This window comes from Mustela putorius, unplaced genomic scaffold (genome assembly GCF_011764305.1).
Source record: "Mustela putorius furo isolate JIRA1106 unplaced genomic scaffold, ASM1176430v1.1 tig00003983_pilon_pilon_pilon, whole genome shotgun sequence".
Classification (NCBI taxonomy): domain Eukaryota; kingdom Metazoa; phylum Chordata; class Mammalia; order Carnivora; family Mustelidae; genus Mustela; species Mustela putorius.
The window spans coordinates 6,796,520-6,822,334 of NW_025422123.1; the positions used below are offsets into that span (position 1 = coordinate 6,796,520).

The 25,815-nt window shown below is 44.6% G+C and overlaps 1 protein-coding gene across 4 annotated transcripts in view; it reads left to right on the forward strand.

The window, feature by feature from the left end:
* The window catches only part of DAAM2 (dishevelled associated activator of morphogenesis 2), a 117,628-nt gene that overhangs the window by 58,460 nt on the left and 33,353 nt on the right, over positions 1-25,815 (forward strand). For all 4 annotated transcript variants that reach the window (XM_045071226.1, XM_045071229.1, XM_045071228.1 and 1 more), the window contains exons 2-11: positions 3,417-3,641; positions 7,780-7,869; positions 13,411-13,485; positions 13,928-14,022; positions 16,930-17,263; positions 18,100-18,210; positions 19,420-19,523; positions 20,659-20,725; positions 21,787-21,904; positions 23,913-24,051. In XM_045071226.1, the coding sequence (XP_044927161.1) occupies positions 3,474-3,641; positions 7,780-7,869; positions 13,411-13,485; positions 13,928-14,022; positions 16,930-17,263; positions 18,100-18,210; positions 19,420-19,523; positions 20,659-20,725; positions 21,787-21,904; positions 23,913-24,051 (1,301 nt within the window). In that variant the 5' untranslated portion in view covers positions 3,417-3,473. The remainder of the gene's footprint in view (positions 1-3,416; positions 3,642-7,779; positions 7,870-13,410; positions 13,486-13,927; positions 14,023-16,929; positions 17,264-18,099; positions 18,211-19,419; positions 19,524-20,658; positions 20,726-21,786; positions 21,905-23,912; positions 24,052-25,815) is intronic.

Sequence of the window (25,815 nt, forward strand, 5' to 3'; positions counted from 1 at the left end):
TTTAAAGGGTAAATACGCAGTCTCCCCCTGGTGTTCAGGCCCTTCTCTGTGGGGACAGTACTTCCTGTTTGGAAGGTCAGTATCTCTGTCTCCCGTCCTCTTGAGGCCATACCGCCTCACTCCCTGTACTGGGGGAAAATGTTAAGAAGTATATAATGACAAATACAGCATAACCCGACCAATCAGAGCAGTCATGGCTGTAAACAGCTGGTATGAGACTATAACAGGGTGTGCCAACTGTATGCCCACCCTGCCCCCGACTCCTGATTGTTCCTAAGAAAGTCTGGCTCAAGAGCTGAAAAGCAAAAAGTTGAGGAGGTGAAGGCAGGGAGCAAGTTCACTGGTCTTCCCAGACATCAGCTCGTCCCTCCCTTGAACCCTATCATCCTGTCAGCTTAGCCTCACTGTGGCCTCTGGGAGTGTCCTTCTCATGCTTTGTCCCCTGAAAAAACAGCCTCTCCACTAGCTACAGCTGCATATTGGAGGCTGACGAAACAAAGGGGACTTAGTCTGTACTCTGCAGCATTATCCCGAACTTGACAATGGTCAGGGGACCCGCAGGGTGGCTGACCCCAATCTGCTTGCAGAATTGGTGCTTTACTAAGCCTGATAGTCAGAGACGAGGGCTTTGCCTCACCTACTCTTGGCTACTGGCTATCAAGTCCCATAGAAAACCCCAAAAGCCTCCTTTCCTCTTTCATTTTCCAGCCTATTTTTGGTCTTTGCCACCAGGTACCAGGATTGCTGAGTTAGCTCACTGGCTTCCTACCTTATCCCCAGCCTCAGGACTGTTGCCTTTTCTCTTTGTAAAGGTTCCTGATTGCTTATCAACTTCTAGGAGTCAGAGATTTCAGCTAATATTTCTTGACTGATTAAGGAAGGCCTGTCTTTTCCATGAGCACAGGCCATTTCCCAATTGAGCAAGAAATACTTACTGAGCACCACTAAATGCAAGGCATTTTATTAGCTGTAGAAATGGGAGGGGTATCAAAGAAGTAGGAAGCATGGCCCCACCCTCAAGAAGTCTTCACTATGCCTGTGGAGAACCAATATATAAACATAAAAAAGATAACCAATAATATGAGACCACTGCAGTGTGTTAATTGAGGCTCTTCTGGGTCTATTAAAAAGCTTGTCACAAAGGTTATAAAGAAAGATAAAATGGAGCTAGTAAAAAAACCTCTAGAATGACAATTAAAATGCGTGATGACTTAGAGGCCTGATCAGATTAGACCGTTACTAGCTGGATTGTTAGGGTTTAGGAAATAAAGCAATGTTCACCAGAAGTTACCTTGAGTTCACTAGGAACAAGTTATGACACATTTATCTTTTTCTGATAAGGTTCTAGAGCTCCATTCTGAGGTACACCTTACATTTGGCATTTCTCAAATTCCACAAGGCTTCAGGAAAGATTTTGTATGCTGTCTTTATAGCAAAGAGGGCAAGATAAGAGTGTGGGTTTATGGATTCCAAGCTGGTTGAAGGACTGTTCCCTGAGAGCGTTGATGACTAGTCTGTTGGCATTCCCAGATGTTGTAGCTATGTCATCTGGCTCTGTCTGAATCTTTTGTTGTAATCAACATTTTTAGCAATGGTATGGGTAAAGAACATGAGTATATTCTGAAAGTTTCTGTTAATGACCAAATCTAGTAGAAATAGCTTAGAGTCAAACTCGAAAATACCCTTGTGGGTATGTGTACCAAAGCATTGAAAGAAGAAACATAAAGAGATATTTGCATACCCATGCTCATAGTAGCATCATTAATAATAACCAAAAGGAGGAAGCAACCCAAGTGTCAATTGATGGTGAATGGATAAACAAAATGTATGTAAATACAGATGAATAGTATTTAGCCTTAAAAAAAATAGGAAATTCTCATACATGCTATAACATGTGTGAGAGACATAAATAATGTCTTTAAGTGAAAAGTCTTTAAGTGAAATAAGTGAAATAAGTGAAATAAGCCAGTCACCAAAGGACAAATGCTGTATGACTTTAATCCCATGATTCTACTCATACTTCTGCTTAGAGTAGTCAAATTCATAGAGATAGCAAGTAAAGTGGTAGTCGCCAGGGGCTCAGGGGAGAGGGAAATGAGAAATTAGTGCTTAATGAGTACAGAGTTTCTATTTTGCAAGATGAAAAAATTATGGAGATACATGGTAGGGATAGTTGCACAGCAATGTGAATGCACATAAAACCACTGGACTGTATGCATAAAGATGGTTAAAATGATCAACTTGGTGTTGTGTATTTTATAATTAAAAAAAAAAAAAACCCTAACCCCAGGCCTGTGATAATAGGGAAAAAAAGTAGAATCTTTTTTATGTTTAATAAAAAAACAATAACATCCAAACTAAGATATACAAATACTGAACGAGGAGAGCATGGCTGGACAGCAGTGTTGTGGGTAAGCTCTCCCGAGCTTCAGGTTATCTGAAAGCATATTTGGGAACCAGTAATGGTCAAGGGTAGTTTTAACACTTTGGGGAAGCCTATGTACAGGTAGTTGGGCTTATCCATCTAGAAGCTATGTGGCATCAACGACTAGGGCTAGCCAGTGTTTCTTTCCAAGCTCAGGCACTGTTGAACAAGTTTTTCCCAGGAGCCAGCTAAAAACTTAACCCTTTCTGCTTCAATGACCACTCAACTGTTGGGTGTTCATGAATTTTGGTGTCTGGCCAAAGTGGTATTCTCTGTTCTTGGTTGGTATAGAAAATGAATCTGACCATATCTCCTTCAGTATTGGCTCAACACTGTTCCAATGATCAGCCCCATTTCCTTTCTCAGGGTTCACTCTGATGACTCCCCCAGGTTACCTCTCCCTCCAGATAGATGGGTGATGAGCCCGTGTTCTATTAATATTTCACATTCATTCAAACATGCCTGGGCACAATGGACAGAAAACCCCGTGAGTCTCTGAAGACTTCTATCCTCTGCTCCCTAGGAGCCATGCCATATAATTAGCTTGCTGTCTCTTCTCCAGCCTACTTTAATCCTTCCCTTCCCACTGGATGAAACCCTTAAACCAGGCATCCATACATCTTAAAATGGATCTAGTGACTGAGTTGGCCCTGCTGAAAATGGCTCTGCTAGAGGAAAGGGACTGGGATATCCATCTGTACAGTCATGGAGAAGGTGCAATTTACGTTCTGTGACTACCACCCACCTCTGTTCTCTGAGGGCATGGAGGGAGTACCTGCAAGTGTTTGTGGCAGGAGACACTGGAGGGGATGATGGGGAGAGAATGCTTCCAGGTGGAAAGAAGCTGTGAGAGAAGGGAGGGTGGGCCTGATTGTTGGGTCGAGGGCTCCTAGCAGTTGGGCAAAGAAATAATGGTGGCTCAGTGACCACTGTCCCTGCCTACCTGGCTGCCATTGCCTGACCCCTCTATGCTGTCTGTTTTCCTGTCCAGATCACAATGAGGACCTAGGACATCGACTTTGACTATCCCCCCTGGCCTGAAGTGATCATGGCCTCCCGCAAGAGGAGCCGCCATGGCCTGGGCTTCTTGTGCTGCTTTGGGGGCAGCAGCCTCCCTGAGATCAACCTCCGGGACAACCACCCTCTGCAGTATATGGAGTTTTCAAGTCCTATCCCGAACCCAGAGGAGCTCAACGTCCGCTTTGCAGAGCTGGTGGTCAGTGAGGGGACAGAGAAGGAAGGATGTTGATAATGGGGAGTGGGATTCTGGGGTAGGCAGAGCAGGACAGAAGGCAGAGACCCATGTGCTGGGATCTCTACCTATGAAACTCTGCTTCGGGTGAGGGTGAGCCCCCCAGGACACCTCAGCTATGAGGGAAAAATAAGTCATTTACTGGGAAGAATACCATGAAATATGTCCCTAGAAGAATGGACCTACCTCATATCTCCAGCTGGTTCTGGATCTCATGGTACAGCAGCTAGGCCATCTTGAAATGAATAGGTCCAGGCTTTTGTGAAATAAGGCAGTGAGGAGCTTCAAAGAATACCAGAACATTTGACACCTTCTTTCTGGAACTTCCCTGGAATTCTTTCAGAATACAAGAATACAAGAATACAGAATACAGAATACAAGAGCAAGGGACAAAGTTGGACTTTGTAGGCAGAGACCAGGTCCTCAAAGCAAGTATGATTAACTAGAAATATGGAGGTAGAGGTGCCTGTATTGTAACTGGTTCATGCCTGGTCCCAGGCTGGGTGATTATATTCCATGTCTAGCCTATGGCAGGTGGAAGCTCTGTCTTTGAGACTGGTCGCAGCTCTTCCTGACTCTGTGATGTCCATTCAGACTAGAGCAGCACTACACCTTTGTGAGAACCATTCACAAAGTGAGCATGTGAAATTCTATACTCTGACCACAAGGAGACAGAGCAGGAAAGAAGCATGATTCTTCTTCTTGGAGGTATGGTGGTGAGACAAAGTCAAAGAGACTCTCAGATCAGGGATGCCAGACCGCCCCTCCCCCCGGGATTCAGGGCTGAACCCTGTGTAGAGCAATGAATGGGAGAGAACAAAGTATTTACTAGTATAGAATGACATTTGGAACATGATTGGTGTTAGTACTTCCAAGATCTGTTTGTTTGTTTTCTGTTTATTTTACTCAGAATACTGCTGACAGTAAATATGTGGGTTTTTTGATGCCAAGCAATTTCCTAGTTCATTGCAGACACCAACTAGTGTCCTACAACTTAACTCCATGCTGACACTAACTACCCAGAGTTCACACAGACCCCATAGAGGAAGGGCTCAGATGGCCCCCTACCCAGACACCAATCAGAAGTAGTAGGTCCCCATGTTGCCCTACACTTTAGAGAGACATGGCTGTAAGTCATAAGTTCCCATGATCCTCTCCTCAGGTTGGATAATTTGCTAGAATGGCTCATAGAATGTAGGGGAAGGCTTCACTTACTACTATCAATGCATTATAAAGGATATTCTGAAGAATACAAATGAATAGCCAGATGAAAAACTATATTTCTTATATTGCCACAGCATGGACATTTTCTTGAACAGAGCACATGAGTTTTGAAAGAAGGACAGGATGAAAGATGTTCCTCTCCTTGGCCCTTTTATTTAGTGAGTATTTATTGAGCATCTTTAGTGAGCAGGATTCCTTACAAAGTACTTTGACAAAAACAAGGATGAGTCACACAAGTCTTGTCTGCAAGGAGACTGGCATCTGCAAACAAACAGAGCAAACTAACATTGAGCCTGTTTTGTGCATTGAGCTAACACTGAGATTAGCATTGAGCAAATGAAAAATATTCCTTGAGAGCCCGCTGTATGCTGGTCCAAGAACATAAAGTCTAATAGAGAAGACTGATTTTGAACAGTTATGACAAATGTAGTGAGTGTTTGGAAAGGGAACATTCATGGGCCTGTGGCAATGTCTAAACAGAGTTTAATTCCTGACTGAGGGTTAAAATGGTGCCCCCAAAGGATGACATTTCCATTGAGATCCAAAAGCAGATTGATAGCTGGAGAAGTGAATAGGGTTGCAGAGCAGTGACAGAGGTTGCCCCAGTAAGAGAAGCATAATATGTGAGTCTTCAGTCAGAAAAGAGCTGGGCCTTTAGGAGTTCACCATGGAAGATGAGAGCAACAGAACTTCATACTTGACCTTAAGAGTAACAGAAAGTCAATGGAGCAGGGTGGTCTTCTAAAAGAAGAAGGATTATGGGTAGGACATTAAGAGGGTTTTAGTGCAATCCAAACTAGGGAGAATGGTGACTTAGACTAAATGCTATTAGTGAGAATGGAGAGAACAGATTGAAGAGCTATTTAGGGGGATATATAGGACTTGCTGGGCTTGGGGAGTGACTAGAATCAGGGAATACCCAAGTTGCTGATGTGAGGAACTGGGTGGATGTTGGGACCCTATAAAAGACAGGAGATGCCAGATGAAACTCAGGGTTAGGGGCCAGAGTGATGAACTCAGTTTGCATGTTCTTTCTGTGCCTCAATTTCCACATCTTTAAAATGGGTTGTTGTAATCTTAATGAGTAAATATTAAGCACTTAGAACAGTGCCTGGCACGTAGTGATACTACATAAATGTGTGAGGTACCTGAGGGATGTCAAAATAGATGGGCATGGGAGGCAGTTGGATCCCAGGGTCTGGAGCTCAGGAAACTGGGGAGCTAGAGACACAGGTTTGAGAGAGTTTGGGGTAGTAACAGTTCTTGGGAATGGCTGAGAAGTCTTTACTGGGAAGCATGGAAACAGACCCCAGAACCCCAGGATCCAGGTTGGTGCCCTGAGGGATTTCACCCATTCTTAAGATTTTATTTATTTATTTGACAGAGAGAAATCACAAGTAGGCAGAAAGGCAGGCAGGGGGGAGGGGAAGCAGGCTCCCCGCTGAGCAGGGAGTCTCATGCGGGGCTGGATGCCAAGACCCTGAGATTGTGACCTGAGCTGAAGGCAGTGGCTTAACCCACTGAACCCCCCCAGGTGCCTGCACCCGTTCTTAATTTTTACTATGACGAGCAATTTTTTAAAAATACATTTGGCTCACCTTATATTCACCTTATTTTTCTATTGGACAGTTCTGATCTATTAAAGGAAAATCTTCAAGTTCTTCCTTAAAGTATAGGGATAAGAGATACTGATATTTAAGACATATTTTCTTAGATATTACTTTCACTGTTCGTCCTTGAAAATATAAAGATTATTAATAATGTGCCTTATTATCTTTTCAAAAAATATTTTATTTAGTTATTTGAGAGAAAGAGAGAGAGAGAATAAGGGAGGGGCAGTTGGAGAGAGAGAAGCAGACTCCTGGCTGAGCAGGGAGCTCAACATGGATCTCAATCCCAGGACCCTGAGATCATAACCTGTGTCCAAAGCAGATGCTTAGGTGCCCCTACTTTATTGTCTTAATGCAAGTATTGCTTTTTATTTAAAAAGAAAGCTCACAATACTTGAGCTGAAAAGCAGGCTATTTCCTGTGGCCTGTTAACTCTTTCTTTTATGAGCCTTAGCACAGCTCATGAATCACAAGAGAAAAGTCTTCAATAAGAGAGCGTCTTAGAGCCCATCTAGTGCAGCCAAACCTACAGTGTCACTCCAAACTACATATGGAATGACCCTACATTTGATGATATCAGAACTACCCAACTCTACTCCTAGTCGAGTGGAACCTCCAGCCTTGTGTGGGCGGAGGAGCTGCCCCTGACAGGCACACCTCCATGGGAAGTGGGTCAGAACCTCCCTTTCCACGGCATACTCTTCTTGCCAAGAGAGAACAGCTTCTTGTCCTCACCAGTTCTTCTCAGCCTGTGCTGAGACCATGCTGAGGTTTTGGGGAGCCAGAATTTCTGGGGTAGAAACACAAAGGACAGGGAAACTTGCAGGATGGGGCAAAAACTAGATCTATAGACTGAGTGCTTTGTCAGGCCTTGACTTATGATGTTGACCAGCTTAAGAAGGACAAAGGAATAAAGAGCAGAAACCTGGGGCAAGATGGTTAGGAACTTGCAAAGCAATGCAGGAAGGAGTTGAGCAGGGAACAGGGAGTTGGAGGAGGAGGATGGATTTGTAGAGACAAGTGGGAGTGGACAGGAAGTAAGGGAAGCATGAATAGAAGCAGCCCAGGCTTGGGTGGATGTAAGGGAATGGGGGTGGGGGTATGGGGCTGTATTTCTAGCTGAAGAAGAATTGCCCTATCATGCTTTGATACTCTCTGGAGGGAGACAGTAGACTGAGGGATAGGTTTGGAGGAGTTACAATTTCCTGAAACACTGAATATTCTAATGTCAACCATCTCTGGGTCTGACATATTTCTTGTCTTTGCAGGATGAATTGGATCTCACTGACAAGAACCGAGAGGCTGTGTTTGCACTGCCTCCGGAGAAGAAATGGCAGATCTACTGCAGCAAGAAGAAGGTGCCCTGTCTGACCCCTTCCACGGCCACCTCAGGGTCCCCAGCATGGGGCAGCTCTTGCCTCCATGCTTGCTCACTCAGTCAACAGATATTTATTATATGACGCATCATTCTAGGTGTTGGAGGCAAAAAAATTCTCCACTCTCATGGAGCTGACCCTCTGGGAAATGGGATTCTGTTTTCCAGAAATCTTTGGTGCAGGTGCCCACTGGGTTCCAGGAGCAGGACTAGGTCCAGGAGACACCAAGATGACAAACCTATACTCTCTTCCCATGCCTGCCTAGAGAGGGTGTTGTCCTGTGCTGTACCTAAGGGCTGCCTTGTGTTGTGAGGTATCAGTTTGGAGCCAGGGTGGCCTCTTCAGGCTCTTTGGCCCCTCTACCCATCCCAGGCTTGGCCTTACAGAGCAGCAAGTATATCAAGGTCACATATTGGTCTCCATTCTCCCCACTTTCTCCTTCCCCTCTTCTTCATTAAGAGATGTCATTGGTCTCCTGATTATGGTCCTCCTTAGGAAGGGGTGTTCCAGGCGCCAGTTGGGGCTTCATTAAATCTTATCTCCTCCCCTCTGCTTCCCTTGGTCTTTCTCCATATGTGTTTCTCCTATACATCTTTTTGTCTGTATCTCTCTTGCACCCCTTCTATTTTATTAGCCTCTATCTTTCTTGGTCCATCTTCATTGTCTCCCCTCCATCCTCCCATTTTTTTAAAAAATTTTTTATTAACATATAATGTATTATTAGCCCCAGGGGTACAAGTCTGTGAATCACCAGGTTTACACACTTCACAGCACTCACCATAGCACATACCCTCCCCAATGTCCACAACCCCACCACCCTCTCCCTCCCCCCCTCCCCCCACGACAACCCTCCTTTTTTTTTTTTTTTTTTTTTTTTTGTGAGATTAAGAGTCTGTTATGGTTTGTCTCCCTCCCAATCCCATCTTGTTTCATTTGTTCTATTCCTGCCCCCTAACCCCCCACGTTGTATCTCCACTTTCTCATATCACACCCTCCCATTTTTAAGACTAGCAGCTTGTTCCTTTGACCTTAGAGTATAGGAATTTGGGAGTTAGGACCCAGTTATTCCTGCACCTGAGGCTCGGACCTGCTCCTGCTGGGAGGAGACAGGCAGGTCTGGGCAGTCCTGAGCCTTTGCTTCTTTATGTTTCCTGAGCCTGTTTGTTCATGGCTCTTTTCATCTTCTCCTCACCCAGGGTATTTGTCTCATCTGGGGCTCCATGACCTTATAAAATTGGGGATTAGGGGCACCTGGGTGGCTCAGTGGGTTAAAGCCTCTGCCTTCAGCTCAGGTCATGATCCCAGGGTCCTGGGATCAAGCCCCCGCATTGGGCTCTCTGCTCAGCAGGGAGCCTGCTTCCTCCTCTCTCTCTGCCTGTCTCTCTGCCTACTTGTGATCTCTCTCTCTCAAATAAATAAATTCTAAAAAAATTAAAAAAAATAAAATAAAATTGGGGATTAGACTGCTATAACATTCTAGAGTTGGAAGGAGCTGAGAAACTTTTCAGTCTGGTCCTTTCTTCTGCATATGAAGTGAGGACAGCCTAGGGAGGCAGTGGACTTGCCTGAAGGTCCCAGCCAGTCATGGCCAGTAGCCACACCATTGCTAGAACCCAGACCTGCTGGAGTCTGAGGGCCTGTGGCAAGATGTAAGGGCTATGTACACTAGTCTAGTATACTTGATGCACATTTATTAGGTAGAATACTGCAGAATACCTGCAGAATACTATGTGCTGTGTCCAGAGCTCTTATAGTGAAAATGAAGATCTTTAAAAAGTGCAAGTTATGAGAGGGAGGGAGGAGAAAACTAACTTCAGGAGTAGTTTATCATGTCTTGTGCTTCTCCACTTTCCAAATGGATTTACTATGGAGTTCCTGCAAGTGGATCTCTTGCACAACTTCAATAAAAAATGAATTAAAATGTAAGAACAACTTGTTCTACCTTCCAAACCAGATTGCTCGTAATCTCCCTCCATACTTTCACACACCCCTTTCTTGCTATGTGGTGCTTCCTCTATCCTTAACATCCTCCCCACCTGTATTAGTTTCAGTAAGAAGTTGGGGCATCTAACACAGAAAGCTCTTGAGGGATCTCTGAGAGAGAGCCCCCACCCTGGGCTTCCACAGCCCACTATAGATTCTTCTACCACAGAGCATTTGTCACTCTACCTCTGGCACTAGACTATTCTCTGGAAGACAGAGACTGACTTTTTAAAAAAAAAATTTTTATTAATATATAATGTATTATTAGCCTGAGAAGTACAGGCCTGTGAGTTGTCAGGCTTACACACTTCACAGAACTCACCATAGCACATACCCTCCCCAATGTCCATAATCCAACCACCCTCTCCCTACCTCCCTCCCCCCAGCAACCCTTAGTTTGTTTTGTGAGATTAAGAGTTTCTTATGGTTTGTCTCCCTCCTGATCCCTTCTTGTTTCATTTTATTCTCTACCCCCAACCCTCCACTTTGCCTCTCAAATTCCTCAAATCAGGGAGATCATATGAGAATTGTCTTTCTCTGATTGACTTATTTTACTCAGCATAATACCCTTTAGTTCCATCCATGTTGTCGCAAATGGCAAGATTTCATTTCTTTTGATGGCTGCATAGTATTCCATTGTGTATATATACCACATCTTCTTTATCCATTCATCTGTTGATGGACATCTAGGTTCTCTCCATGGTTTGGCTATTGTGCACATGCCCCTTCAGATCACTACATTTGTATCTTTAGGGTAAATACCCAGTAGTGCAATTGCTGGGTCATAGGGTAGCTCTATTTTCAACTTTTTGAGGAACCTCCATGCTGTTTTCCAGAGTAGCTGCACCAGCTTGCATTCCCGCCAACAGGGTAGGAGGGTTCCCCTTTCTCCGCATCCTTGCCAGCATCTGTTGTTTCCTGACTTGTTAATTTTAGTCACTCAGACTGGCATGAGGTGGTATCTCATTGTGTTTTGATTTGTATTTCCCCGATGCCGAATGAAGTGGAGCACTTTTTCATAGTCTGTTGGCCATCTGCATGTCTTCTTTGCAGAAATGTCTGTTCATGTCCTCTGCCCATTTCTTGATTGGATTACTTGTTCTTCAGGTGTTGAGTTTGATAAGTTCTTTATAGATTTCAGATATTAGCCCTTTATCTGATTTGTAATTTTCAAATATCTTCTCCCTTTCTCTCAGTTGTCTTTTGGTTTTGTTGACTGTTTCCTTTGCTGTGCAAAAGCTTTTGATCTTGATGAAGTCCCAATATTTCATTTTTGCCCTTGCTTCCCTTGCCTTTGGTGATGTGTCTAGGAAGAAGTTGCTGTAACTGAGATTGAAGAGGTTGCTGCCTGTGTTCTCCTCAAGATTTTGATGAATTCCTTTCTCACATTGAGGTCTTTCATCCATTTTGAGTCTGTTTTCATGTGTGGTGTAAGGAAGTGGTCCAGTTTCATTTTTTCCACATGTGGCTGTTCAATTTTCCCAACACCATTTGTTGAAGAGACTGTCTTTTTTCCATTGGACATTCTTTCCTGCTTTGCCAAAGATTAGTTGACCATAGAGTTGAGGGTCTATTTCTGGGATCTCTATTCTGTTCTGTTGATCTATGGGTCTGTTTTTGTACCAGTACTATACTATCTTGATGATGACAGCTTTATAATAGAGCTTGAAGTCTGGAATTGTTATGCCACCCACTTTGGATTTCTTTCTTTCTTTTTTTTTTTTTAAAGATTTTATTTATTTATTTGACAGACAGAGATCACAAGTAGACAGAGAGGCGGGCAGAGAGAGAGGAGGAAGCAGGCTCCCTGCTGAGCAGAGAGCCCCATGTGGGGCATGATCCCAGGACGCTGGGATCATGACCTGAGCTGAAGGCAGAAGTTTTAACCCACTGAGCCACCTAGGTGCCCGTTGGCTTTATTTTTCAAAATTTATCTGGTTATTCAAGGTCTTTTCTTGTTCCATATAAATTTTAGAATTATTTTGTTCCATTTCTTGGGGAAAAAAATGATGGTATTTTGATAGGGATTGCATTAAATGTGTAGATTGCTTTAGGTATCATAGACATTTTCACAATATTTGTTCTTCCAATCCATGAGCATGGAACACTTTTCCCTTTCTTTGTGTCTTCCTCAATTTCTTTCATGAGTACTTTATAGTTTTCTGAGTACAGATTCTTAGCCTCTTTGGTTAGGTTTATTCCTAGGGATCTTATGGTTTTGGGTGCAATTGTAAATGGATTGACTCCTGAATTACAGAGACTGACTTTTTGCTCAGTACTTTCAGGGCTCAGAACAGTGGTTGGCATGTAGTAGACACTCATTTAATGCCTATGGGATGGATAAATGATGAGCTGGCAGAGGCAGAAAAGGGTATATTTGATGATGCATTTGTTTTTAGTTCTGCGATCCCCTTTCCAAGGTCAGAAGATAGGATTGGGGGTCTTCCATCATGAAGAGTTAACACATAGCCATGTAGAAGTCATAAAGGCCAAATCAAGGCAGGTTTCTCACTGATCTAAGATTTGAATTTTGTGAAACGAAATTGTGAAGCTTGAGTAGATAGAGCTGAGGGATACAGGGCAAAGTCCAGGTCAGCTGACAGACAGGTAGTTTGTCAGCAGGGTTCTGCAAGAGGAGGCAAGTTTTTGTGCAGATTTGAAAGCAGGAAATTAGCAGAAGGCAGGTGAAGAGGAACGTCCAAATAAGACAGGGACAGGAAGGAGCAGGGTGTATGTAATGTGCAGAAGCAGAGTCACTGGCTGAAGGACAGGGCTAGATCTTCAATCAACGTTAATATTTACTCAACTCTCATTGTTCTTGCCCATCCTGGGGAAGGATTGAAGCTTTCCCTTGGCACCTGAGGGCTGGGCCAAAGGCCCTATGCTCTGGGTTCTGCCAGAGCTATAGCTACACCAAGCCCTACCAAGTCTCTCCATAACCCAGGGCTTTGGGCGTCTCTCTCCCTCTTTTAGTGAAGTTACTATTCACAGAGTGCCTACCATGTACCAAGGAACTGCACCAAATGCTTTATATCAGTGCTTCTCAGACAATCTGGGAGAAAAAGCAAGTTTTTTTTTTTTTTTTTAAGTTCCAAACTCTCAAAAATCAATACTTTTGTAAAATACAATAAGAATGGTATTAGAAAGTAAAATTTGAAAAAAACAGATGTATAAAATATAAGCACAGATTTTTATCAGGTTCAATAGACATAAAATTATATTTTATTAAGAAGCAAAGAGGTAACAGATACAACAGGGAAAAAAAGAATTTATTTTTAATTTTCTACCTTGTTCATGGAAAATGCACATATCTGTGTGATTTCTGTCTGTGTCACTGGCTGGTCATGAGAGTCAGTGTTCATTATCTACATTTTTACCATGGAAGAAATGGAAGCCTGGAGAGATTTTGAAACTTCCTGGAAGTTATCCCTATCTGGGTGGGGCTGGAGAGTGAATCTGCTGTCAGTGAATGAAGCTCAGGACCTCAGGCCATGGGCCCATCTTGCCAGGTGGTCCATACAGTCTTTCTCCTTCTTCCAGGAACAGGAGGACCCCAACAAATTGGCGACCAGCTGGCCTGACTATTACATTGACCGCATCAACTCTATGGCGGCGGTGAGCGATGGCTCCTCCCCTGCCCCCCCTACCTGGAAAAGCCAATGGAGAGAGTGATCCTCTTGCATCTTTCCCTGCCCTTCACACCCCACTCACTGGGGATCAGTAGATTTCCAGTTACTTTTTTAATCATAATGCCTCCCTTCTCTGTGTCTCAAGAGGTCCCCAGGCATTTAAACACTTATTAACCATTGGTATATCACACAGTCTTGGAAAATAGGCTGAGCCAATAATTTTCCCCATTCCACAGATGAGGAAAGTGAAGTCTGGGATTGGAACCTGGGTCTTCTCAGAATCTGACCCTCTTAGGAAACCATTCCTTGAGACCCCACCCTTTCTGAGTCAACGGTGGCTCCTGGGTCACACCTGGGCTCTGGGGGGGTGCTGGCGGCTGGGAATCAGGCAGCCCAGCAGGACCTCTACCCCTTTCCACCTACCTCAGATGCAGAGTCTGTATGCCTTTGATGAGGAAGAGACCGAGATGAGGAACCAAATTGTGGAAGACCTGAAGACAGCTCTCCGGACACAACCCATGAGGTGATCTCATGTTTCCCCTTCCCACTTCCTTCCACACCCCTTCACTTGGTGGTTCCCCACAATTTTCTGAAGCTTAACCCAAAGCTCTGCTCCCATCCCAGGCCCCTTACCATCTCCACAGCTTCCTCCCACCTCCCCACCGCCGGCATCTCCTAGAGCTCTCTGCACTCTGTTCCACTTCCTGCTTCCTACAAGCTCTCTCTCTCTGAAGAGCTGGGAGGTTGCCAGAGGAAGGGCATGAGGGGAACCAGGGTAGAGGGCAGAGGAGTGTGGCATAAACCTCAGGTCCTGAAGAGCTATCTGAGCAGAAATTGAGGGCAGGTACTTGTTTTTCTTGAGAGAACAGAATGGGAGAGAAGGAGGTCTTATGTACAAAGTACATAAGAAAGAGCCCTGAGAACCAGTGTCCCTACCATGGAGGAGGGCAGTGCGGGCGAGAGAGACTCTAGCCACTAGGGGGAGATGTGGTGTCTGTGGACCAGATTCCACCACCTAGAGTGATGCAGGCAGGGCAAAGGGAATGATTTTAAGAAGGAACCTTCCCCCTTCCCAGGCCATACTGCACAAACGTCCAAAGTGGGCCAAGAGCCACAGCTTCTTCTCGTGCCAGAGAGCTGGCTTGTAGCTGCTCATGGGAACTGACTGTTAAGTTTTCAGCAGTTTTGCAAGCTGCTTTTTAAACATGGCTATGATTAGAATATAAGTGGCATAAACTTAAAACTAAATAAATCATACCAAAAACAAAAGTAATAAATACTTGAAACTTTTCACTCCCTAATTACCTAATGATCTTACTACATTTTAGTTTTATGTATGCTCTCGACTGTTATATATGCTCTTGAGTTTATATTCGTTGTATATGCCTGGTGGAAATACAGCTGACACTGAACAAGGAGGGTGTTAGGGGTGCCAAGCCCCGTGCAGTCGAACATCTGCATATAACTCTTGACTCTCCCAAGACTTAACTACTAACCATCTACTGTTGACCTGCAGCCTTACTGATAATATAAACAGTTGATTCGTACCTATTTTATATGTTACATGTATCTTATACTCTTATAACAAGGGAAGCTAGAGAAAAGAAACTGTTAAGAGAATCATAAGGAAAATGTAACCATAGTATTATACTGTGCTTACTGAAAAACTTCCCATATAAGTGGACCTATACAATTCAAACCTGTGTTATTCAAGGACCAACTGTGCTATAAATGTTGCATTTCTTCCCAACTCCATGTTCAGTGTTGTCACATTGATAGCTTGAAATCAGCTATGCTGGGGATATGTATACTGTGGAAATTGGCAAACACTATCATCGGGCTTTTATTTCTTTCTTCAGAGAGCCAGTTGTTAAATGTTTTTACCAGCATACTGGTCTGCGTGTGTGTGTGTGTGTGTGTGTGTGTGTGCGTGTGTGAGTGTCTGTGGTTTGGGCTGAGTTCTCTACTTTCTCTACTTTGGGAGCCTGGAACTAGAGCCTCAGGAGAATGGGAACATCTTAATCCTGCATGGTTCCAGGGGTGGGGCACTTGTAGGAAGGGGGTGCAGGAAGGATGAGGACATTGAGAAGGAGAGAGGTTGAGGGAGGTTTGCCAGGTTTCTCTCCCACTTCAGTTTACTGTTCTTTCCCTTAATAAAATTCTGACAGTCATGGTGGACAGTCATGTTAGAAATTCTCAGAATATAGAAAAGCATATAATAGAAACAAATAATACCTATTTCAATGACTTAATTTGAGAGTATATTTCATTTTGTAGAGATATTTATATAATAGTGTGGAAATACACAAATACACTTGGGACCAAATGTATTAACTATATGCAAGGGTTCCCTCAGCTCCATTTATGACATTTCCTTGGACCGTTACTGTTTTATGAATTCGAGTGTTCTAAGCATCTTTGTGTGTATGTGTGTGTAAAGACATGTGTGCCGTGGGTAACTTTGACACCAGATGAAAACTATTGACCTCTTATCAAAATGATGCTTTTAAATAACAAAATAGATAAGATGAAAAATAAGCCACTTAAAGTGAAATACAGTTACCAAATATGAAACATTTGTGAGATAGCGATTAAGGTGCTTCTTTATGTCTTAAGCGGCATGAGCTAGCAACCACCATGATATTGAAGTGTTGATGAGTAGAAAGGATAGTCTGAGACACCTGTAACAGCTATAATTTGATATGAAAATGGCTAATTTCTTTGGGTGACAAAGTCACAGGTTCTACTAATCCCACTATAGTTTATTGTCCACGTTCATCATAAGAGGAAATGATACACTTCAGGTAGAGGTTACCAAAAATAAAAGTATAACTTATTTTTCCCATCCACATTCACAGACTTCTGCAAGATAGCCATTGGCCCCTTAGGGGAACACAGACTCCAGGTTAAGAACCTCTGAACTAACTAACACTTTTTTTTAAATGCTTTTTGTTAATATTCAAGATAACTTCGCTATTTTCTTCAGGATCCTTTGAAGGGTGCCTTTCCCAGCCTTGGTCCTTTGATTCAGTGACTCTGATGTTCCCCCCCATTTGAAAGTTCTCTTTGTCTTCTGACTGTAATTCTCTTAATTCCCATCCTCTCTGGAGATGAATTTTCAGGTTTATTAGCCGTGATAATTATAGTAATAATTATTGCAATCGTTCCCTTCATGTGTATACCATCACAGCCAGGCGACTGACAGCCGATGACCTGCAAAAGCATGGTATTTAAGGTGCAAATAAGGCACAAGTCTCCTGTGAAGGGGATAGGATTTTAATGCCTTAGATAAACTCACTAAATGAACCAAATGGCTACTGTAGGTGGGACACAGTGTTACACAGGTCCCGGGGTAACTATTTGCAAAGTGTATACAGAATCCTATACAAATTCAGGATACCTGTTGTGCTAATGGCGCTGGCCTGGACAGGTTCGTGACTCGCTTCATTGAGCTGGAGGGTTTGACCTGTCTGCTGAATTTCCTCCGGAGCATGGACCACGCCACCTGTGAAAGTCGTATCCACACCTCCCTCATCGGTTGCATCAAGGCTCTGATGAACAACTCCCAGGGACGGGCGCATGTGCTGGCACAGCCAGAGGCCATCAGCACCATTGCACAGAGTCTGCGCACAGAAAACAGCAAGACCAAGGTGGCCGTGCTGGAGATCCTGGGTGCTGTGTGCTTGGTTCCTGGTGGCCATAAGAAGGTGCTGCAGGCCATGCTCCACTACCAGGTGTACGCAGCTGAGCGGACCCGCTTTCAGGTGAGGGGCTAGCTGAGCACTTATATGAAGAGACATAAGGGACCTCAAGAGATATGGGTTTGGCTAGGATAATGGTCCTCTCACTAGACCATGGGTTCCTTGAAGCTGGATTCTTGGTATATGGGTCGACGTCTCTGAGCTCAGTGCCTGATGAATCACAGAGGTTGAGTCCGGAATGGACCTGAATGCAGTTGCTGGGGCCAAGATTTTAAGCCCTATACCTGGGCCAGTGCTTACTGTGGGGACCCCAAGAACAGTGCTGGATACTTAAGTCATGCTATTCTCTTTTTGTCTCCCTGATCTGCCCCAGAAAAGTAATGAGATAGTAAGTATAAAGTGTCTTATGTAGAGTCAGTGTCAATAGATCTAAACTGTCACTAAAAATGCTATGGTTTATCTGTATAAGCTATTTGTATATTCTGTCATAAAAGGTTTTTAAGCACTTATTCTGTGTGGAAAGTGGCCCCTGACCCTTTGCCAAAGAGGTAAAAGGCAGTGTCCATGCTGTCAGGGAGCTGGGCAGGAAGATTTATGAGCTGTAAGCAGCTGGAGCTCTAAACAGCTCTAACATGCTGAATCAGCGTTTTGGCACAGCCCTACAAAATAAACTAAGCTCTGGAGGTGAGTGGCAGGACTGAGACTGAGGCGTGGAGAGGCAAAGGACACTTCTTGGAAAAGCTGAGCTTTTAGGAAGGCCCAGGGTAAGCTAGATGGATTGGGTATAGCAAGCAAGTGGGGCATGCTAGGTCTTTAGAATGGTGGGAACACGGGCACAGAGGCTGGACTTGTAGGGTCCTGAGCCCGCCTTTTCTCTCCTGTCCTGCCTTTCCATCCAGACACTGCTGAATGAGCTAGACCGAAGTTTGGGCCGGTACCGGGATGAAGTGAATCTGAAAACAGCTATCATGTCCTTCATCAATGCTGTCCTCAATGCTGGAGCTGGAGAGGTGAGGCATCTTCTCCTTGCCCTTACTGTTCCTGGACTTTCTGGCCCCAGGGGAGTGTGTGCAAGTGCCTCCTGGGGATGTAGCAGAGGGATGGGGCCAAGACCTCCAGTTGGTGGGGCTGTCACTACCATCACTGTCTTCAGATTACCTTTATCAACTCTTGCCTCTTTCACTTGGGGCTGAGAAAGAATGGATTATCATGAACCTTGCTGTCATGAGGGGTTCTTGAGGAGTTTCTTGCATGGGTAGCATTGTGCATTAGGTGTGTCCTGGACAAAACCTAAGTTGGCTGGCTGATGCTTGCTTAGGATGGTGGGGGATCATTTATGGGAGGAGGGCAAGTGTAGGCCATTCTTTCTAGAGTTTTCCAAAGACCTGCTTCTGGACTAAGTCTGAGCTAGTCCAGACCTTCTGAACTGCTTCTGAGTTGGCTGGCCATGCCCTCTATCACCTTCTGTTAGAAGGTTAGGCTTCTGATTTTCCTTACTATGGGATCAGAATAGGATCTCAGACTAAAAATAGCAACAGTTGAAGAAGAACTTGAAGAGCAGATTAACTCCCCAAATTCTAAGGGAATCAGATGCTCCAATCAAGGTCAGTTTGTTGAAGGTCAAGGGGGCAATTTAATGATCTCTACATTTCCTTCTTTTCTACCAGCACACTTTTCTTGCAACCAGCCCTGATGAGCTAAGTTAGGTGAGGTGGGTGGGAGAACAGTCTGTCCCTGAGATGTCAACGTCACCCTTGTCAATACTAGCTATACTAATCCGTTCTGATTAGATGGTAACGGTAACCATACTTCATCAGGTAATGTAATATCATCCTGTTGGTAATATCACTGCCATTTTATAGATGAGAAAACTAAGGTTTTCCCCAAATGACAAAACTGGTGAGTGTCAGAGCAGGGATTTTAAACAAAGATCTGTCTGAAATCAAAGCTTATGTTCTACGTTATGATCCCACTCTTGGAGGCCAAAGGCTAAGAAAACTGGTAAAGGACTTAAAGGAAGTGAGGCAGGACACCTAATGGGAGTAAATAACAAGGTCAAGTATGTCTCCTCCTGCCCTTTCTTGGAACTCTGGACCCAAGGCAATTCCAGATGGGTTGTTGCAGGTGATGTAGTGGGACAATGACTGGAGTGGGTCTGCTGGGGACTCTTGTGGAAGAGCCACAAGCCAATGAGTCTGTCCTGCTTCGGTGACCCCCAGGATAATCTGGAGTTCCGCCTTCATCTACGGTATGAGTTCCTGATGCTGGGGATCCAACCTGTGATTGACAAACTCCGGCAGCATGAGAACGCCATCCTGGACAAGTAAGACCCACCTGTCCCCACTGCAGTCATATAGGGACAGTGCCTCAGTTGGGGATGATCAGGACTTTCAAGGAGGCTGCCCTTCCTACTGGAAACCACCTGCCATACACAGTATCAATTCAAAATAAGTTCTATGTGGGGAAGGTGGACAACTCTCACCCCCCTGTCCCACATCCTACCTATGTCCCTGCCTGCTCTCTTGGCTGACCTGCTTTCCCATTTCCAATGTTATAGGCAGGTAGACCCAGTAGTCATCAATCATGGCAGTACTTCCCCAGGGTGGGTGGGGGAGCATTTGGAAACACTTGGTGGTATTCCTTTGGCTTTCAGACTGGCTGGTTGGGGGACACTAACTGGTATTGATAGTTGGAAACCAGGAATACTAAACATCCTGCAGGGCACTCCTGCTTAGCAAGGGAATTGCTCCACTCCAAATGGAAGCCATAAAAGCCTTCATTGATAAAAGGGCACAATTAAATTCCTATGTCTTCCTTAATTCCAATTAAGTTCCTATCTGTCTCTTCTGGTTCTGTCCCATTGGTAGACTATTTTATTGCACTGAGTCTTAAAGGAGACAGGATGGGCCCTTTTGAAATGGAGCTGGAGAATGGATGGGGTGGAAAATGACAGAGCCATAAACTGGCTTCATAGGTTGACATATGGACAGTAGGAGAGTCCTGGTGAAGGCAGAACAGTAGTCCTTGACTGGGTGATTTTTATCCCAAGGGGCAGTTGGCGAAGTCTGGACACATTTTTGTTGTCACAACTTCAAAGGTGGGGGCTGCTACTGGTGTCTGGTGGGTAGAGATCAGAAATGCTGCTGAACCTTCTACATCACACAGATTGGCCTCCCACAACCAAGGCAAATCTAGCCCTGGGTATCAATAATGACAAAATTGAGAAAGGCTGATCTAAGGGGACAGGCCTCTGGGCTAGCCGCCCTGAGGAGGGGGCATAGGGTTCTATAAAGGAGGAGAGTGCTGGCCTGCGACAGGTGGCTTCTTTCTGATTTTGCCTTGGCCTCACTGGAATGAAGCTTTCAGATTTAGTTCACTGGGGAGTTAAAGGGGTTGACCCTCAAATAGGGACATCCTCAAAGTAATATCTACTCTCTCTATCCCCCCATCCTATCTAGGCATTTAGACTTCTTTGAGATGGTTCGGAATGAGGATGACCTGGAGCTAGCCAGGAGGTTTGACATGGTGAGAAGCCTACAGGGATGGGGCTACAGAAGTGGGGTCCCAGGTGGTCCCACAGACTCTTCTCCAGATCCCATGATGTAGTGGGTCCAGTGTTGACTGGCTTCCCTGGTGAGTGGCCCTATAGCCAGGTCCTGCTTCTGGAGCCTGGCAGTGTGTTGACTCTGCAAGGCCTCACCTAGCAGGCCCACCTACCAAGGGCATCTCCTTTGCTGGGAGATTGCAACCCCCAAAGGAAAGAGGGCCTGTTCTTACATGTGATAGTCTCAAATTCTCTCCAGGCTACTCTTCCTCTGCCCTTCAGCAATTTCCTGAGTCCTCTTTCCCCGTCACTAACCAGATCATGTTTCACAGACCAGATTGTCTTTTCATTTCAATCTCAATAACCCTGAAAATACACAATTCTGCTACTTTAATATTATATTATAAAATCTCCACTCAAATAGAAACCTACATCTGGTGGTGCTCCAGTCACCCATCACTATCCATTTATATTGTCACATAAACCTTGGATTTACAACAAGGAGATTGAGATTTGCCTTGTCACACAATGAGAGTAGATCTGGGATTTGAACCCAGGTTGCGTGAAACTATGCTACGTGGTCCTCGAATTGCCTATGTCCCTGTCCCCTTCCCTTAGTTTAAATCAGTAGCTCTCAACCAGCAGTGTCTTTGCTTCCTTCTTCCCCTGTGGACATTTGCAATGCCTGGAGACAATTTTTGTTGTCACAATTGGTGTAAGAAGGTTGCCCTCCTTACATCTGGCATCTGATAGATATGGACCAAGGATGGTATGGAACAGCCTACAGTGAACAGGACAGATTCCCATGCCGAAGAATGATCTGGTTCAAGATGCCAATAGTGCTGAAATGGAGAAATCCTGCTTCGTGTAATTAGGACAACTCCCTCCGCCTTTTCTCTGTGCCTCTCTTTTGAAGCCTGGCCAGAAGCAGGAGAAGGAACATTGTCCTGGGAAATGGGGCTCCGTGGATGGAAGTAGGTTTTTCTCCTCTCTTCTTCCATGGCTTGCCCCTCCCTGTTTACTGTGCCCTCCACTCCCTCAGGTCCACATTGACACCAAGAGTGCTTCCCAGATGTTTGAGCTGATCCACAAGAAGCTAAAGCACACTGAGGCCTACCCCTGCTTGCTGTCTGTTTTACACCACTGTCTGCAGATGCCCTGTGAGTACGCTACATGTACCACTTCCTCAGCTGGCCTGAACGTTGGCCTGGGGCAGGTTGAGACAATGTGTCAGGACTTCCCTGAGTTGGTGAGTCTGGCTGGGTCTCCCTTGGCACATGTCCCCAGGAGGCCTGGCCACAGGATGCAGGCCCTTGTCCTTCTCTCTCTTTTTGGGGTCAAGACTTCCACTGTCACCCAGGTGAGCAGCTGGGAACTTGGGCCTGAACAACGATGTTCTGGTCTACCAGGAAGAAGCTTGATCATTGTAAAATCAAACAGAGCTGACTGTCAGCTTATGACAGGAGAGTGATCAGTCCTCTTGGGGGGCTCCCAGAAGCAGCTTTGTATTTGGGGGACTGCCACAGATCTAGACTGAGCATGCCTTTTTCCAGAGTTTCATCAACTCCTCCATCCAGGTCTTATGAGCTCCACTTTAATGCACTTTCCCCTGCCTCTCTTTGCAAGTACTGGATGTTAGCATATAAGCTTAGCAGATGCTAAGCTTTTTAAGATCCAGGTGTGTACAGTGACTGAATAAATTACATATAATCACTAATAGCCACCCCAGCATGCAATTTGAAATGAACTGTAACTGTATCACTTGGTATTTAAGCTCTTCACAAAACCACAAATTTGGAAGACTAGTATGGCCAACCAAGATGGTCAACCTGGGAAGACTCTCTACTGGTGGTGATGGTGGCATTTGTTTTTGTGGTGATGGTGGCAATGACTACAGTTTGCTGTGTGCCAGTGCTGGGCCATGCATGATGCAAGGCACTTTGGCACAGTGTCTCTAAACCTCAAAATGACTTAAGGGTGTGCATTATTGTACCTGATTTATAGTGGATGAACTTGAGGCTTGGTGATTCTGTACATAGAAAGGAATTTTTGTTTCTTTGGGGTTATGGCTTTAGATGAAACCTGTTCTACTTCTGTGAGCCAGTTACCTGGCTTTACCCTGTATTCCTGGGTGAAGGGTAAATGGAAAACTATGCCACATTACAGTGCCTTTGTCAGTGAAGTATTGGAAAAGAAACCGGACACAGTGACCTAGACCAGGAACCTATCAGTTCTCCAAAGCTCAGTCCAGAGACCTTCACGAAAGATGTAGGAAGTGCCTGAGAAACCCAAATTCTCCTCTCTCAGATTCTGTGTGTGGTGCTCCATGGGTAATGTCAACGGGTGTCTTCCTTCAAAATGGGGCTTTGCAGACAACCTTCCACCTTTAAGCATTATGGTTTGACTCTGAGATCAGCATCATGTTGGCTGACCTCCTTTGGTTGGTCAGAGTACTTGGGATCAAGATGAGAAGAGGGGCTTGTGGCTAGCCATGAAAAGAAAACCCATGTCCCACCAAGCCATGACTACAGAGGATAGGAGTGGAGCCCTGTGAGGTCAGGCATCACACACAAGCCTTTGCCTTCACAGTTCCGGGTCACCTTCATCAAGAAATCAGCCTGGATTCCATTAGCACTTCTCCAACACATTCTGACTCTCTCTCTTTCTCAGTGCATACCTGTAATGAGTTTCCATTCATCTTTCACCGTAGAAAAATAGCCTAGATAATCCTAAAACGTTTTCTTTTTTTAAATTTCCCTGGAGACTTCATTATTTAGCAGGTAATATTTTGGAGCAGATTTACTTTTTGAAAGGTGCTTTTTTTTAGATAATGGACAAGAGAATTTATATTCCCAAGGTGTAGGCTATTCAGGGTGCCTACAGGGAACAAAGACAGCCAAGAAGCCCTTCAGGGAGTAGAGAAATGTATCTAGAGGATTGACACACTCATAGAAAGTCAGCTGCAGATCATCAAGAAATGGCTGCATTTGTGAATCTCCATCATCACCATCAGCATCAGTAGCATCATTGCCTCTTCCATCAGACTGGGAGCTTTCCAAGGGCGGGAGAGGGCATGTTTCATCAGCTTGTGCCCATGCCATGATTCTAGGGCAGGACCCCAGGGTGTTCCAGGGCTCAGTAAAGTTATGATGCCTATTGTCCTTGCAGACAAGCGGAACGGTGGCTACTTCCAGCAGTGGCAGCTCCTGGACCGAATCCTTCAGCAGATTGTCCTCCAGGATGAGAGGGGTGTGGACCCTGACCTGGCTCCCTTGGAGAACTTCAATGTCAAGAACATTGTCAACATGTGAGCAGTGGCCAGCTCTCACCTGTCTTCCTCCTCCTTCCTCTCTCCTCTCTCTCTCTTGTAAACCAGATGCCTCCAAATGCACCTTAAGGAACATGCCCAGTATAGAATTCTCTGATATGATAGAAATGTTCCATATCTTCCCTGTTCAAACCTGGCTGCTGAGCACTTGACATGTGGATAGTGTAACTGAGGAGTTGAATTTAAAATTTTATTTCATTTAAATTCAGATAGCCATATAATGTGGCTAGGGACTATCATATCAAACAACACAAGTTTGTAGGGAATGTAGTCAGCTTTTTTCTTCTCATTTTTAAAATTTAATTTCATTTCAGTGTAACACAATTCATTGTTTATGCACCACACCCAGTGCTCCATGCAATATGTTCCCTCCATAATACCCACCACCAGGCTCACCCAACCTCCCACCCCGCCACCCCTTCAAAACCCTCAGATTGTTTTTTAGAGTCCATAGTATCTCATGGTTCACCTCCCCCTCCAATTTCCCTCAACTTCCTTCTCCTCTCCATCTCCCCATGTCCTCTGTGTTACTTCTTATGCTCCACAAATAAGTGAAACCATATGATAATTGACTCTCTCTGCTTTACTTATTTCACTCAGCATAATCTGTTCCAGTCCCGTCCATGTTGATACAAAAGTGGGGTATTCATCCTTTCTGATGGAGGCATAATACTCCATAGTATATATGGACCACATCTTCCTTATCCATTCATCCGTTGAAGGGCATCTTGGTTCTTTCCACAGTTTGGCGACAATGGCCATTGCTGCCATGAACATGGGGGTACAGATGGCCCTTCTTTTCACTCCATCTGTATCTTTGGGGTAAATACCCAGGAGTGCAATTGCAGGATCATAGGGAAGCTCTATTTTTAATTTCTTAAGGAATCTCCACACTGTTCTCCAAAGAGGCTGCACCAACTTGCATTCCCACCAACAGTGCAAGAGGGTTCCCCTTTCTCCACATCCTCTCCAACACATGTTGTTTTCTGTGTTGCTAATTTTGGCCATTCTAACTGGGGTAAAGTGGTATCTCAATGTGGTTTTGATTTGAATCTCCCTGATGGCTAGTGATGATGAGCATTTTTTCATGTGTCTGATAGCCATTTGTATGTCTTCATTGGAGAAGTGTCTGCCCATGTCTTCTGCCCATTTTTTGCCATGATTATCTGTTTTGTGTGTGTTGAGTTTGAGAAATTCTTTATAGATCCTGGATATCAACCTTTTGTCTGTACTGTCATTGTAGTCAGCTTAAAAAAAAAATATTGTTTGAGAGAAAGAGAGATCATGAGAGAGCACAAACTTGGGTAGGGAGGAGAGCCAGAGGAAGAAGCAGACTTCCCACTGAGCAGGGAGCCTGATGTGGGGCTCGATCCCAGGACCCTGGCCTGACCTGAGCCAAAGGCAGATACTTAACCAGCTGAGCCACCCAGGTGCCCCTGTACTCAGCTTTTAATGATTCATTGCATGGGGTGGATAGAGGAAGAATTTAAACTTATTAACAATGGTCTGTGAGATAACCAATCCTCCAGTTTGCTTTTGCATGACCCATGAGCTAAGAATAGGTTTTACATTTTAAAGTGTTTTTAAAAACAAATGAGAATATGTGACAGAGACTGTACCTGCTATATGAAACCTAAAATATTTATTCTAACCCTTTAGGGAAAGTTTGCCGATCACTGAAATAGAGCATGGCAATTTAACTAAGGCTGTTGGATAAGGATGTCAGAGCCTAAGGTCTTCTGG